The following is a 15,526-nucleotide window of genomic DNA, read 5'->3' as shown; positions in this document are numbered from 1 at the left end:
CTCCAGGGCGATAATATTCCCAGGGAAATCAGCCAACATCACTGGAAAACCAGCGATGTTGCACCCAAAACGGAGATAGCCTTGGTGATATGACCCTGTGGTCGTATCATCATAATCCACCTCCCATGTTAGCTATGCCTTAGTCAGGAATTTAACAGATGTTAAATTCCTGCGTTAAGGCATAGTTAACGGGAGTTAAAATATCGGTGGGGTAGCGATATTTTCCCATGGTGTTTTGTCAGGCACGCCTCCTTTGCATCTCATTAGAGATGCAAAGCGAGGCGTGAACAAAACGGGAGCTGAAACAAGGAAACACGCGCTAGACGGCCGCAAAAGCGGCGATAATTATGTCACCAGCCCTTGATGATATGCCCCATAGTGGTTCATATGGACAAGAGAATTTAGAAGAAAATGACCTCATCCACGTCATAGCAATGGCTGGACAACTCCAGGAGGTGATGATATTTCTCATGATATGATTATTGCGATATTGGAGAAGTTTGGCCAGATCAGCGTATCAGCAAGTGTTACTAGACCTCCGGTACAGCTCTCAGCATTCTAGAGGTTAGAGACACAACCGTCCCTACAAATGAACTTTGATAAACGTCTATGAAACCCAAGCAGCACACCTCTCAGAATAGAGCTTTCATGAGGACTTTTAACTGTTAGAAAAATTTTGACTGCATCAATTGCTTCGGCGAGGCTGTGTTTTCTAGTGGAGGGAGACCATGTATGATGGAACAAAGGGAGAGTGCAGTCATGACGAGTGAGGTCCACATGATGAGTTTAAGATAAGGAAGTTCCCGGTCCCAGCAAATGTTGGTCAGGGCCCTTTAAACAAAGCTGTGGAGTGGGTTAGCAAATATGGCAATGAAACACAGCAGTAAACCATAGATATTTAAACCCTGTTTACAGAAGAGGAACTACATCCATGAAAATCAGGCGATTGAAGCTGAGAAAGATTAAATAAAAAGTCACATTAAAGAAGTGAGAAATTAAGTTCAAAATCAGAGTATCACTATTAAAAAATATTGAATAATTTCACTTTTCTGGAATTTCAATGTGTCAGCTGAGAATAACTAAAAGCTCTGATTCAGAAATGTTTTATGATGTCACATACACTGTTAATTCCGATCTGTTTTGCTTCAAACAACTGGGGCCGTACTACAGAAGGTTCCCCGCGGGCACAACGGGCGTTTGCGCCCGCTTTGCACGCACCTGGGGCACTTTGGTATTATAGAAGGGGACGCAGACGCTTGTGCGTCCCCTTCTAAAATACCAATAGTGCTGGTGCACTTAAATCGCTAGTGCTTCCTTCAGAGGGCATTCCTTCATTTGCATAAGGGCTTGCCCTATGGAAATGAGGGGATTCTTTTGACTCTGCGCCCATGTCATATTACAGACGCAGGCGCAGAGTCAAAGAACCTCTCAGGAGGCACACTGTTAGCGTACCATTGTGTACCATAGTGCACCATCTAAAAGGTGGCACACTGTTAGTGTGCCCCCTGAGAGCAGCCCTCTACAGGGTGTAAAGGGGGACCCCCCCAGACATCCCCTTTGTAAGTGCAGGCGGGTGCCACCTGCACTGTGAAAACATGGAGGAGCTGTTCTGTGTTTTTTCAAATGTATGTGCTGCCCCCATGGCGGTGCGAGGTCGCGGCTGCCTGGAGGCAGCACATATACCCTAATGGAGCCCATTATCATTGTTTGCGCCTGGCGCACTTTTTGAAAGGTGCGCTGGGCACAAGCAATGATAATGTGAAATACGGACACAGGTGTGCAGTTTTGCACCTGGAAGGTGTAATGAATATGTGCCAGATTTTCATGATATCCACATAAGATACATTTCTCTATAATGCATCAAAATGGAAGACATTTACTAGTCAGTGGGCATCCTGAAAACAAGGCACAGAAGTGGCACTTCATGGCCCTAGGTGGTACTCCTTTGATTTATGAATACACTCTTCGAGAGAGAACCTTTGGGAGACGTCTGAGGGTGAAGTTATGGGTGAATGGCAGCCTCTTTTCAAGTCTTAGAATAGTGGAAAATTCAGGAAGGTTCGAGTTAGAACAGTTTCTGGAAATGATCAGACACTATTCCATCCCACTCATCATTTCAAATAACTGAGAAATATAATGGGTCACTACAAGCACCTGCAGTGGCCTTGCAGAGCATAGCTTATTGTACAGTAAACAGAGGGGCTGTGATAAGTGTAACAAGCCCAGCAAGGTGAGAGTAAAAAAGCTGTAAGCTAGAATCCAGTATTTACCTTCTGAAGGTTCAGGACTCTGGGCCCCCATATACACCTCTGAATCTGAGAAGCAATCTGGTTCAGACTTCAGCAGGGCCTTGGTGCATTTTGAAGATCCCTCGTCTCAAGATCAGGTGTCATCTTTATATGGAATGCCCAGGTTACTCACTGCTTACTAGCTGCTATGATCTCAGCAGCCCATAAATGAAAGTTCCCCATTCCGTACTGCCTTGGTAAATGGGGGACTAAGATTCTGGGCATCTTGCCCGTGGACAAGTTCACCCTCGTATTTTTTCTTGTTTATCCTAAGTATCTGTTGGTTTGGACTCCCTTCACTGATTAATATTAAGGACCAACTTAGAATTAGCAGACTTCGTGGCTCCCAGTTACTATGCTCTAACCCAGTGGTTCTTAACCTGTGCTTCGAGGACCCCTGTGGGTCCACAACGCCTACCCAGGGGGCATGCAACTGTTTTACAAAATGAAATGATATTAAGACTAATACATTAAAATGATTAAGGTATTTACAATAAAGAAGCAAATTGAAATGTTTTTTTTCTCCATATTTGATTGTAAATTAAACAAAGTATTTCGATATTTAAGATTTTGTTTCATAAATACCTGTTTTTGTATTTTGTTCATTGTTTTGAGGTTTAAATCATAGAAATTGCTTAGGATGGGGTGGGCTGACTTCCAGTAATGAATCAGTGGGGGTCCACAGAAGTCAAAAGGTTAAGAACCACTCTAACTCCTCCAGGGGATGGTTATTTGTAAATGTATGATGTTATCAATAGGCGTGACTGGTGTTGTGGAAGAGTGGCGGGGCGGGGTGGGTGGCCAACCAACGACAAATTAAAAAACAAAAAACGTGCCTGCAGCCAGCGGCATTGGCTTTTCCGCTCCTCTGCAGGCACAGGCTCCCAGACTCCACTGCAACCAATCCTTATGCTGCTGTTATGCTTCTGGACGCAGCGTCAGAACTGGCCTGAGCGCTCTGAATTTGTGCTCCCAGTAAGGCTGGGTGTTATATTCTCCAATACAATTTAAGCATTGTACTTTACATTTTATAAGATGCATTGGAACACTGGCTGCTCCCTAGCAACCTGTCTTCTCTGAACCTGCTTTGGAATGTAGAGGCATTAGAGGGAGAGCAGTTGCAGAGGAAGGTGGCTGGTGTTTCCAGGGGTCGTTCCTGTTATCTCATTAAACCATCTTTAAATCTCCATATGTGTCCTGCCTCTTCAAAACTGGCGACGAGGATGGGATGCCCTTTTTAAGGAAGAGGACACCAACGTATGAGATGTGCATTTACAATTTTCTGAAGAAGAACGCGTTTCAAACTGTAAGTGACCCCTGGATTGTTGTTTTTTTTTCTGGACATATACTGACACTGATGTTGTAGTGTCCATCCAGCCAAGGAGGTGGTAGCTGTGCCCATTTGGAACAGTTGTACTACCATTTGGGGTTGTTTCTTTCGTTAAGGAACATCTGAAGAAATAAAAAAGTGGTGGAAAAGGGGATTCTGCTGAATATATACAACAAGTGTAGCTTTTATTTTGCCGAACATATACTGCTAAGGGTAGCTCTTTGTTAAAAGTGAAGCGAGGCAAGTTTGTTTTTCGAACACTCTGACTTTCGTAGGGTGAAGCTTGCTCCTTCAGAACTGCACTCTGTGAGAAGTGCGTTCGCCTTGTTGCCAAAAGACTCGCACGTTTCTTTGTTACGGTTTTTCAACTAACCGAGCATTGGTTCAACCAAGCAATGTAATGTGTTTACAATCAAGGGGGCATACCAGTTAGACAAGAAAGGCCCGTGCACTCACTGTGTATTCTGCTCAAGTTTGAATCTCGCCATCTCGCAGCCTTCTGGAAGTTCGAAGTATCCCGATGACGTCTCGCTGCAACTAAACAGCAAGACGTTCCTACCTAAAGTACACGCACGACGTCCACGTAAGACGTGCCGCCATCTTGAAATCACTAAACACCGGTGACACGGACACCATCAATTGGACACTTGGAGCGTGCCACCAATTTGACTTGCAGTTGGCAGGTCTAGCATTTTTCTCTGCTCTGATTACACACGTAACGCGGGAGTGCGCGTTTACGTTTATATTCTCCTACAGGTTTTCATCGGCATTTTTCGGTTACATGCTCACCACTACAGGCGTGTCACAGCATTTGAAACACACGCGCACCAGGAAGTGGTGCATTTACAATTGTTTAGCTTTCACTGCGTCCTCATCGGCATTCTTCGGTGACACGCTCACCATTACAAGTGTGTCACAGACAGCCTAACTATACGGTAAATTATTCTCTAAGCACCTCAGTGAAACACAAAACTATCGGACTTCCTCGCAGAGCACTACCGACCAGGAAAGCCACATGTTAATTTCTTAAACCTCATTCAAAGTGTAACAACCATAACATATTCTGTTATGTGATGCATGAATAGTAATTTCTAGTGACTACATCACATCTGGCATTGTAATTTTAGTTAATCTCCTTTAAGTGCATTTCCTACCACATTTACACATCCAACGATGACATCACAAGTTATTCCAGCACCACCATTTTTTCTGCAGAATCCAGGCCAACCATGCATGATGTGGGAACATTGGAAGGAGACTTTCGAAACATATTTAGAAGCTATAGGTGGGGATGTATATGTTTCAAAAAGAAAATTAGCAATTCTAAAACAATTCTTAGGGTTAGAAGGCAGAAATGTTTTTAAAACATTACCTATGGTGGAGGCTATCAACATTGAAATTAACACAGAGGAAGAAGCTAGTGGCGATAGTACGATTGATGTATACGACATTGCTCTTAAAGCATTGGAAGAAAATTATGGAAAAAAGGTTAGTGTTGTAGTAGAAAGACACACATTTTTTTCACGTGCACAATTACCAGAAGAAACGATTGAACAATATGTCGCAAATTTGAGGATGTTAGCTGTTACTTGCAAATTTAACGACATGAGAGATGATCTAATTAGAGATCAATTAATTAATAGAATGTCGAACCTCAAGATTCAAGAGAAATTGCTGGGCTTAAAAGATCCTTCTTTAGATAAAACATTATCTGTAGCTAAAAGAATGGAGAATACATCCAGATATGTGAAAGAACTTAACACAGTATCTAAAAAGGTTGTTCATGATGGGACAGTGCATAGCATAAAGAGAGGTGTTAAAAAATTTGATGAAAAAAACGTGCCTGAGAAAAAACATGATGTGGTAAAATTCAAACCCAAATTTTGTTTTAGATGTGGTAGCCCAAAACACACGGCTGACACTAATCATTGTCCGGCTACTAAAAGCAGATGCTACAAATGTAGAAGATTCGGGCATTTTGCTAGATTATGCAAAAGCTCTATACCTTCCGCAATTTCTAAATCTGTTAACATGGTAAATCAGTCAGATACTTTTGAAAAGGAAGAAATTTCATTTGACAGCGATGACGATAATATAGAAGTTATGGTCATAGAGTCGAACCAAGTGCTAAAATGTGAAGCCGGAAAGCAAGATAGTTATCGTCCACCAAAATGTACTATTAGAATCAAAGGCAAGGAGGTACAAGTTTGGGCTGATTCGTGTTCCCCATTCACTATTATAGATAAATCTATTTGGGAAAATTTGGGGGGAAAATTGGAGGATTTACAACCCACCGATGTCATTCCTGAGGGTTATTGTGGCGAAAAACTACCTGTTGTGGGATGTGTTTTCTGAATAGAAAAACCACAGCTAAATTATACATTGTACATAAGGGTAGATCACTATTAGGTTGGAAAGAACAAAGGGCCCTTGACATTGTATTGAATCCCAATCATCCTCAACAAGTGTTATTAACATCCACTACAAACACTATGGACTGGGTTACTAAATTTCCTGAATTATTTAGTAAGAAACTAGGATGTCTAAAAAAGTTTAAACATCATATCATTCAAAAAACCGATGCTATTCCAAAAGTACATAAAGTTAGGAATGTTCCGTTTGTATTAAGAGACAAACTCAAGGATGAACTGCAAAGACTTTGTAACGAGGGAGTAATTGAGCCCATTGAGGCATCTGAATGGTTAAGTCCCATAGTTTTGGCAAGAAAACCCAACGGAAATATCAGAATGTGCATTGATTTGAGAGACTTGAATAACAATATATGGATAGATCATCACCCTCTTCCTCGTATTAATGAAATGTTAACAAGAGTAAAAGGAGGTACACACTTCAGCACGTTAGATTTATCCAATGCATACCATCAAGTGTTATTACATGAAGATTCGAGACATGTCACTGCATTCATCACACCAGAGGGTGCTTTTCAATTCATTCGCATGCCATTTGGTTTGGCATCGGCTTCGGCCGTATTTCAAAGGGTGATGCAATCTATTTTAGCAGGTCTAAAGAATGTTTTAGTGTTTCAAGATGATGTATTAGTATGGGGGTGCAATAAGATCAATCATGATAACATTTTAGAACAGGTACTCAAGAAACTCTCGGTGGCTGGGCTTACCATTGCTTTAGATAAATGTAAGTTTGGTGTAAGCGAGGATGAGTATTTAGGCCACACATTGACATGCAATGGGGTTAAACCTAAACGGAGCTTAGTTGAAGCTATAGAGAAAGCACCTGCTCCTAGTGACAAAGACCAACTTAGGTCGTTTTTAGGTTTAGCTGAATATTACTCAAAATTTGTACACCAGTTCTCCGAAAAAGTCCATGAATTAAGAAAATTGATGGAAAAAAATGCCAAATACGAATGGTCTGAAGCATGTCAACGAAATTTTGAAGAAATTAAAACAGATATTTCCTAGGCTGTCACCTTAAAACCATTTGATCCAGAAGATAAAACCATAATTTCCACTGATGCAAGCAATCATGGCCTAGGTGCTGTACTTATTCAAGTGCACAAAGGAAACGAAAGAGTAGTGGCCTACGCTTCCCGTACTTTAAAGGGTGCAGAACATACATACTCCACCATTGAAAAGGAAGCCTTGGCGTGCTGGTGGGGAATACAATACTTTTGTACTTTTGTGTGGGGAACCAAATTTCAATTACACAGAGACCACAAACCTTTGGTGGATTTTTTTTCCACCAAGGGGGCGGGCAAAGCTACATCTAGAATCGCTAAGTGGGTATATCGTCTCCAGGAATATACATTTGAAATCAAATATATTCCGGGTGCTAAAAACATATATGCGGATTGTGTATCAAGGTTACCATTAGATAATATACAGGACGAAAAAGATGATGAATGGATGGTAGCAGAGGTAAAAGATGTTTGCAGTGCCATCAGTGAAGAGGATTGGAAGGAGGCTCTTGATAAAGATAATGTGTTGACCAAAATCAAAAGTGTTTTAAATTGTGAACATGGATGGAGATTGCATAAGGAATTGGAGCCATTCAAGTTCATTTGGTCTGAATTAAATGTTGTAAATGAATTACTTAGGAGAGGGAGTAGGTTGGTGGTACCTGCGACATTGAGAGAAAAATTATTAAACACCATGCATGAAGGGCATGGTGGAATGTCCGCCATGAAACGGAGAGTTAGGGAGGATTTTTGGTGGCCCGGGATGGACATTCAAATTGAACGATACATTCGTGACTGCATAGCATGTGCATTCAGAGACAAGACCCATTCATCTCAGGAAACCACCATTGTCCCATCATCTATTCCCAAAGGTCCTTGGGACAGATTGGCCATTGATATTTGTGGACCTTTTGATGTTTTAAATGTGACTGAAAGATTTGCCATAGTGATGGTTGATTATTTTTCTAAGTGGCCAGAGGTAGCCTTTGCGAGAGAAGTTAAGTCTAATAACATTATCTCGTTTTGTGAGGATATGTTCAGAAGAGAAGGTTGTCCTGCTGAGATAGTTACAGATAATGGTCCTCAATTTATCTCAGGGGATTTTGAGAAATTTCTTGTCAGGTGGGGCATCAAACATACAACAACACCTGTTTATCATCCTAGGGGCAATGGTCTTGTGGAACGCTTCAACAGGGTATTGGTGGAGTGCATTCAACTAGCCTGTATGAGTGGTGGGTGTTGGAAGCAACACGTAAAGGACATGTTGTGGTCATATCACACTACCCCTCATTCTGTCACCAAAGAGACACCTTTTTCCTTACTCAAGGGTAGAATACCATGTTCTGTAGCTGTACCAGCTTGGATGAATAAAGCTGGGAAACATGAAACTGATTTAAAAAAGGTACAACATAGGGTAATCAAATACCAAAAAGCTTATTGTCATCGACATAACAAGAATATTGTAAAACACAAACGTTTGTTCACGCAGGGAATGTTTGTAAGAGTATATGTGGGTGACAAATCTAGGAAGGGGTGTTCAAAATGGTCCTTTCCCAAGAAGGTAGTACTAATTAAAGGGAACAGTTTAAAGTTATCAGACGGTAATTGGTGGAACACGAGAAAAGTGTCGCCATGCTCTGACACTGAAGTTGCTGCTTCATTCAATGTTCAGCATGATGTTGACGTACGCAAGCCTATGTCTGATCCAAAGGATGTACCTGCGTCTAGTGTTTGAATTGGTTCTGGACGCATACGCGTAATGCCAAAAAAATATGATGATTATGTATATTCTTAATTATATGTTTTTTTTTCTGTTGAAATGTTTTTGGAAGGGGAGATGTGTGATATTCTCCAATACAATTTAAGCATTGTACTTGAACATTTTATAAGATGCATTGGAACACTGGCTGCTCCCTAGCAACCTGTCTTCTCTGAGACTGCTTTGGAATGTAGAGGCATTAGAGGGAGAGCAGTTGCAGAGGAAGGTGGCTGGTGTTTCCAGGGGTCGTTCCTGTTATCTCATTAAACCATCTTTAAATCTCCATATGTGTCCTGCCTCTTCAAAACTGGGAAACTGTGCCTGCTCTCTCTAATCCGGCAAAGCAGCTCATGTTGGAGACAGCTTCACTGCGTATGACAGATTGGCCTGCCTGAGACAGCCAGCCAAACTGTCATGCGCATTGATCATAGTGCACTACCACTCCTCCTGCAGCCTGTCACCCCCATAGCCCCGCTCCTTTTGTGACGTTTTGAGGCACTGGCAGGGGCGGCGCCATAGAGGAGGAGCCGCTGCTGGTTATAAATGATAATCTGGCGAAATATCTCTTCTGTTGCCCATTCTTGCATGGATTATGATCTCTGCTCTGGTGCTGTCTGCAAAGGATTTATCAATTCTGATTCACTGCAAGTTTGATTGTGCACATACTTTTTTGTGTGATTATATTTTAGGTCCGTGTACGATATTTTATTTTGCACATAGTTTGTTTTCAATTTTATTACCCTGAGGGTGCTGTCTGTTCCTGTAATAAAATCTGTGTTAAAAATAGTGTTATGTCCTAAAATACAGTGAAATAAACGTGGTTAATTATCACACGGTAATACAGTTGAAAACTGAAATACTCATGTTTATAAAGTGGAAGAGGCCACACATGTAACTATCCCAATCAGTTAGAGATTCTTGGGTGAAAGGAAATTCTATTTTACCCATGATAATAACGTCGTGATCCATGAAAGGTCCCCCAAAAACAAAACCAAGTTCATCCGCGTGATCTGCTTTTACAGAATCTGGTCTTGAGTCACCATATTGGCTGGGCCGATGCTGGAACTCGTAGAAGTAGACGGGATGGCCCGAATCTAGTAAACAGAAAAGAGCATTCATGAACAAAATACATAAATACACATTATCTTCGATCTCATACAACACTTGGACTTAGACGTTATCATCCTCACTGAAACTTGGTTAAATCCCGCTTTCACTCCGATACTCGACATCCTAGTACCTCCCACTCATGATATCATTAGGTTAGATAGAGTTGGGAAACTGTGTGGGGGCTTAGCCTGTATTCATAGAAACTCACTTTCGATCTCTTCCGTTGAGTCCTCTGCGCCCTCCTCTTGTGAATATCTCTGTCTCAACATCTCAAGTAAGAACCTACCAGTCTGCAAGCTCCACACTTTCTACCACCCCCCTGGAGACAATCTCCCCTTCATTGAGGAATTATTTGAAATCATTTCTAGCAATGTAGACTCAGCCGTGCCCCAAATCTTGCTCAGTGACTTTAATCTGCACTGGGCAAACTCCATAGACCCTGCAGTTTCAAGCCTTAAAGCCTTTCTAAATGATCAGGATCTGACCTAGCACTGTGACCAACCAACCCATAATAAAGGAAAAATTATTGACCTCATTATTTCGAAGGGGAAAACCGTCTCATTGGATTCTATTACCCCATGTGACTGGTCTGACCACCACTACATCCTTTTTTTTATCAACAAGGAGGTACAGTTGTGGAGGGCCCAACCAACAAAATCAAAGAATATGAAAAGGGACCTCAGACTAGTAAATCCTGTTGAGTTAGCAGCCCTCTGTACATCGACCCTTGACGCTCATGCGGACTTGACGGAGGTGCAGTTACTCACTGACTCCTATAATGTGACCATCTCCAACATCATGAATGACATTGCTCCACTCAAACACAAAAATGCCTCCTCCAAAATATCCAAACCATGGTTTAATGAAAACCTAAACACGGAACGTCGCAATCTTAGGGCAGCTGAACGCTCCTGGAGATCGAATCCCTCCACGCACCAACTTAAACTCCTAAGAGACGCTAGGAGCGTTTACTACAAACAAATCAGGAACACCAAGTCTAACTATTTCAGACACCAATTAGATCAAGCGGCAAACCGCCCTAAGAAACTTTTCGAATTGGTCAAACAACAATCAATTGTAGGTCCTAACCTATCGGAACCTGGAAGCAGTCTACCCTCATGTGACGATCTCGCCTCTTTCTTCATTGAGAAATCTAAACTCATATCATCCGACCTCGCTGCTAAGAATATTGGTCTCCTTTCTGCCAGGGCAGCCTCTTCACCTGTCCTCTTTGAAAAGCTCAACTCTACCCCCCTGATCCCTAAGAACAATGCGACCTGGGACACCTTTACCCCGCTCAGTGAACAAGACATCAAAAAGATTCTCCTGAATATCAACCCTTCCAATCACTTCAGTGACCCGTTACCCCCATCCATTTTCAAGGAAATCTAGAACGCACTCATCCCCACTTGGACAAGGATTGTAAACGCGTCTCTGACCTAACGCGGATAAGACAGACCTCAACAATTTCCGACCTATCTCCAACATACCCACCCTTGCGAAACTCCTTGAAAAATGCGTTCAATTCCAACTCTGTGCTCACATTGAGAACTACCAGCTCTTGGACCAACATCAATCTGGCTTTCGGAAGGGGCATAGCACTGAATCGGCACTCAATCTTGTGATTGAATACATTCTAAAGATTCTCGATCAAAATGAATCCTGCCTCCTGATCCTCCTTGACCTCTCCTCTGCCTTCGACACGGTCAACCATGACAACCTCTTAACCATCCTGCAAAACAGGATGGGTTTTGGTGATCAGGTGTTACAGTGGTTCTCGTCCTTCCTCCATCACAGAACGCAAAGAGTCAAGGAAAATCACTCTCTCTCCAAGCCCTCGCCTGTTCTCATGGGGGTCCCCCAAGGATCCGCTTTATCCCCTATCCTCTTCAACCTTTTCTTGGAACCATTAGCTAATGCACTGAACTCCATGGATATTCATTTCCACATGTATGCCGATGACACACAACTCTACTTGAAAAACTCATCCCCTGAAAACCTAATATCACTTAACTCCATCCTAACGTTTACTCAAAATTGGCTAACTGTGAACCATCTCCTGCTCAACACCTCAAAAACAGAATTCTTGCTCGTCTCCCCTCTGAATTACACCCCTAACCTTGACCTCTGGATGAGTCACCTCACTGCGTTCAACTGCACTCCGCTCATCGTAAACTCTGCCAAATCTCTAGGAGTCACTTTAGACAAGAACCTGAATATGAAAAATCATATCAGTAACACATGTAAAGGAGCAAACAACTTGATAAGGACACTAAGAAACATCAAACCTTTCCTTCAACTTAAGGAGTTCAAACAGGTGGTTCAAGCGCTTGTCCTACCGAGGCTAGATTACGGCAATGCAACCCTTTGTGGCCTGCCCAAATACACTTTGGCTCCGCTAAGGGCCTCACTGAATGCTGCTGCGAGATTGGTTACAGGCACCAAACGCAATGAGCGCATTTCGCCAGTCCTAAAATCTCTAAATTGGCTCCCCTATGAAGCATGAATCCAGCTAAAAATTGCCACAATGACACACAATGCTATCCACTTCAAGACGCCCAGGTATCTGGTGCAAAAACTTGAACTATCTTGTGGTGTAAGAGACTCTAGAAGCGCTACTACCTGACTCTTGAAACCACCTATCCTTAACAAAAAAAGAACCTCTAACAGAGCCTTCTCTGTTGTGGCTCCTAAGAATGGAACTCTCTTCCTCCAGAAATACGCAGAATCACCAGAACAACGGTGTTCAAGCTGGAAGTAAAAAGATTCCTGTTGAATAAATTCCTTCAGTAATTGGGCTAACCCCTGGGTCCGTTGACATTGTTCTTTCTTCCTTGTCGTTACACTGTACTGTGCTTAACATTTCTTCCATGTGAAGTCTTGTGCACTTTATGATTCTTTTGTGTATTTTACTTGTGATTGTTACGTTATTAGCCTTCCAGTTCTAATGTGATTGTTAAGCGCTCTGATATCCCTTGGGATCTTGTTCGCGCTATATAAAACTTTATATAAATAAATAAATAAATAAATACATTTAAGCAATACTTTCATATTAGTAAATGATTGAGTATAACGGGAATGCATTTCACGGGAAGTAAGATTTTGGTTAAATAGATAATGTGATTAGAGCCTACAGGAAAATGTTGAGATTTTCAAACAAATAGGTGCCTCTGAAAAATCTTGACATTTCGGTAGGCCATTTGAGATCTTGTTAATAAGACAAGCTAACATACTTTCCCCGTGATATATCCAATTTCAAATGTAAAATATTTACACCAGAGTACCCAATCCATCACGACTTGAACTGCCCCTGATCCTTAATCACACTGGTGGTTAATTTTCAGGTGGGAGAAGAAATACTGCCTTAATTGAGAAGCATCCTTTGCTAAAATGTACTACGGGGGTACATGAAAAAATACACCAGCTTCAGATAGAGGTGATTTTACAAATAAATGGCTTTCACATGAAACACAGATCAAACCAACACTGCAATTGCCACTTAACTTCTGTGATCTTTTCACAAACATCTGGATGTTTCAATTTGCCATTTTATATGATGATGCATTTGGATGGGTATTTCTCCTGCATCACTGTGTTGGGTCGCTGTAAGCATCATAAAGGACCCTGCCTATGGACATTATGTTGGTGCATCACGGTGTGACTTCCTTGTACAGTAACGATACATCAGCTAATTAAGACATCCCTCTTCCTGTTCCACTAGTTCCTGCATCTTCACGCAGCGTCCTTCACTGTGTAGTTTGCAGGTCTGGGTGGTGCCAAGCATATGTGAACCTACTCCCTCTTGCAGGTATTTGTCATGCCAAGAAATGGAAAGGTGGGCAGATGGGCATAGGCTGCTAGTTTCAGCCTAGGCCTGCTCATCCAATTCTTGTGGATAGAGAATTGTACATCCAGTGGTTAAATTGTGAAAACATAAGTGGCAGGGCTCTCCTTAGGAGACAGCTTGCACTAGTCCATTGCTCCTATTAGTGCCGCCTATAACGGAACCAACTACTACCATGAAACCCTACAAGTGGGCAGAGGATGTGGCATAACAGTCAGAGCCGACGACTTTGGAGCTGGGGAACTAGGTTTGATTCTCTGAGCAGGCTCAACATCCTGTGATTCTGGCCAAATCACCTAATCTCCCCATACCTACCAAAAATGAATGTGTCCTTAACTAGTGCTCATGAAAAGCGATCCAATACCTTTGGGTCGAGTTCATGCTATAAACGGGGTGTTGCAGATTAAGTGCCGGTGCTGAGCACCAGAAACCACTGGCTCAAATTAAGCACTGCTACATCCACATCTGAGCCTCTTTGCCTGGTCTCCACAGTCTAGGACACTGCTACGGTAAGGCCAGATGATTTGTAGGGCTTCTGGCATTAGTTAGAGCGCCTTCCAGAGGCTTTTGTGGAGCACAGTCAAAGCCAATCAATGATCCCCTTTCCATTTAGTTGCAAGAAAGCTCAGGATATTTAGCTGCAATTGATGTATTTTAAGTTAATGGAATTGAAGACAAAGTGGTGTGGTGTCTCGCTGAAAGAATTTCTTAGCAAAACAACTGGCCCATGGTGGTGTAATTTGAAGAAAACATTTTAGGAGAGGCATACACTTAGCAAAAGATGCAATTTAATGGATGCTGTTACTGTATATCACTAAGGGAGGAATGAAGGGATGCAAAAGCCAACAACTTCACCCCTCTTCAATCAATCACAAACAACAAAGTACCTTGGGTTACGGTTTAAATGGAAGCGGAATCGTAGTTTCATGACATCATGATGAATGTTCTCTGGTCATATTCCTTAAGGATGAAAGCCTTCACCTGCTCAGCGGTGGCATGATTTACTCCCATTACCAACGGGAGGCGGGCCCTTTGATGAAGCATGCAACCCTTGAGTGGGTGAGAGCTTTCAAGGTTTATGACTCTGGCAACAGTTGCGGCTCCTGCAGGTAAGCACGGTGGGGCGGCGGAGTTGGGTTGGGGCACGGGAGGGAGGAAAGCCGACAGACGACAAACTTTTGTTCAGAAATTGCTTCCTAGGTATTCTTTTTTTTGCCACCTTAGGTGCAATCCTTTCTTTCTAGCCCCTTACATCTCCATCAGTTAAAATATAATGTTCAGTTTCAAAAAGAAACTGAAAAGTAATATTGTCATCTGAGTTTCCTTTCATTTTCTGTCACATTTTCAGCACCAGGATGCCCTAGAGTGATCGTTTGCAACTTTTAGGTGTTTCATTCATTCATTCAATGTATCTTCCAAAAAGAAAATAGACGTACATTCAAACCTACAAGACAGCATTATTCCATTCCACAGCTAGGGACATATTTATCAAGGTTTTGAGTTGTCCTCGTACAGTGCAAAGGAACGCAAAACCTAAATGAGATTTATCAAGCCAGTGGCTTGATAAATCCTGAGTAACGGAAGGAAGCGCATGTCGCTGCCTTGCATTACTATGCAATTGGAATTGTGCCATAGGTGGAGCATGGGTGTTCCCACGTATTCACCCATGCATTTTGACTCATTCCCAGATTTATCAACATGGGTAGTCTCAAGTATGCATTAGAATTGTACGCCGCCCCACCACAGGTGCAGCAAGGAGAAA

General features: G+C 42.2%; 1 protein-coding gene across 1 annotated transcript in view; it reads right to left on the bottom strand.

The window, feature by feature from the left end:
* The window catches only part of LOC146776045 (fatty acyl-CoA hydrolase precursor, medium chain-like), a 449,703-nt gene that overhangs the window by 114,265 nt on the left and 319,912 nt on the right, over positions 1 to 15,526 (bottom strand). Inside the window, exon 12 of the mRNA XM_085639114.1 lies at positions 9,755 to 9,904. Within this exon, the coding sequence (XP_085495240.1) occupies positions 9,755 to 9,904 (150 nt within the window). The remainder of the gene's footprint in view (positions 1 to 9,754; positions 9,905 to 15,526) is intronic.

The sequence above is a fragment of the Triturus cristatus genome, chromosome 12, assembly GCF_964204655.1.
Source record: "Triturus cristatus chromosome 12, aTriCri1.1, whole genome shotgun sequence".
NCBI classification, from domain to species: Eukaryota; Metazoa; Chordata; class Amphibia; order Caudata; family Salamandridae; genus Triturus; species Triturus cristatus.
The sequence above is the reverse complement of the archived record's forward strand: the minus strand, read 5'-3'. Positions and strand labels throughout refer to the sequence as shown.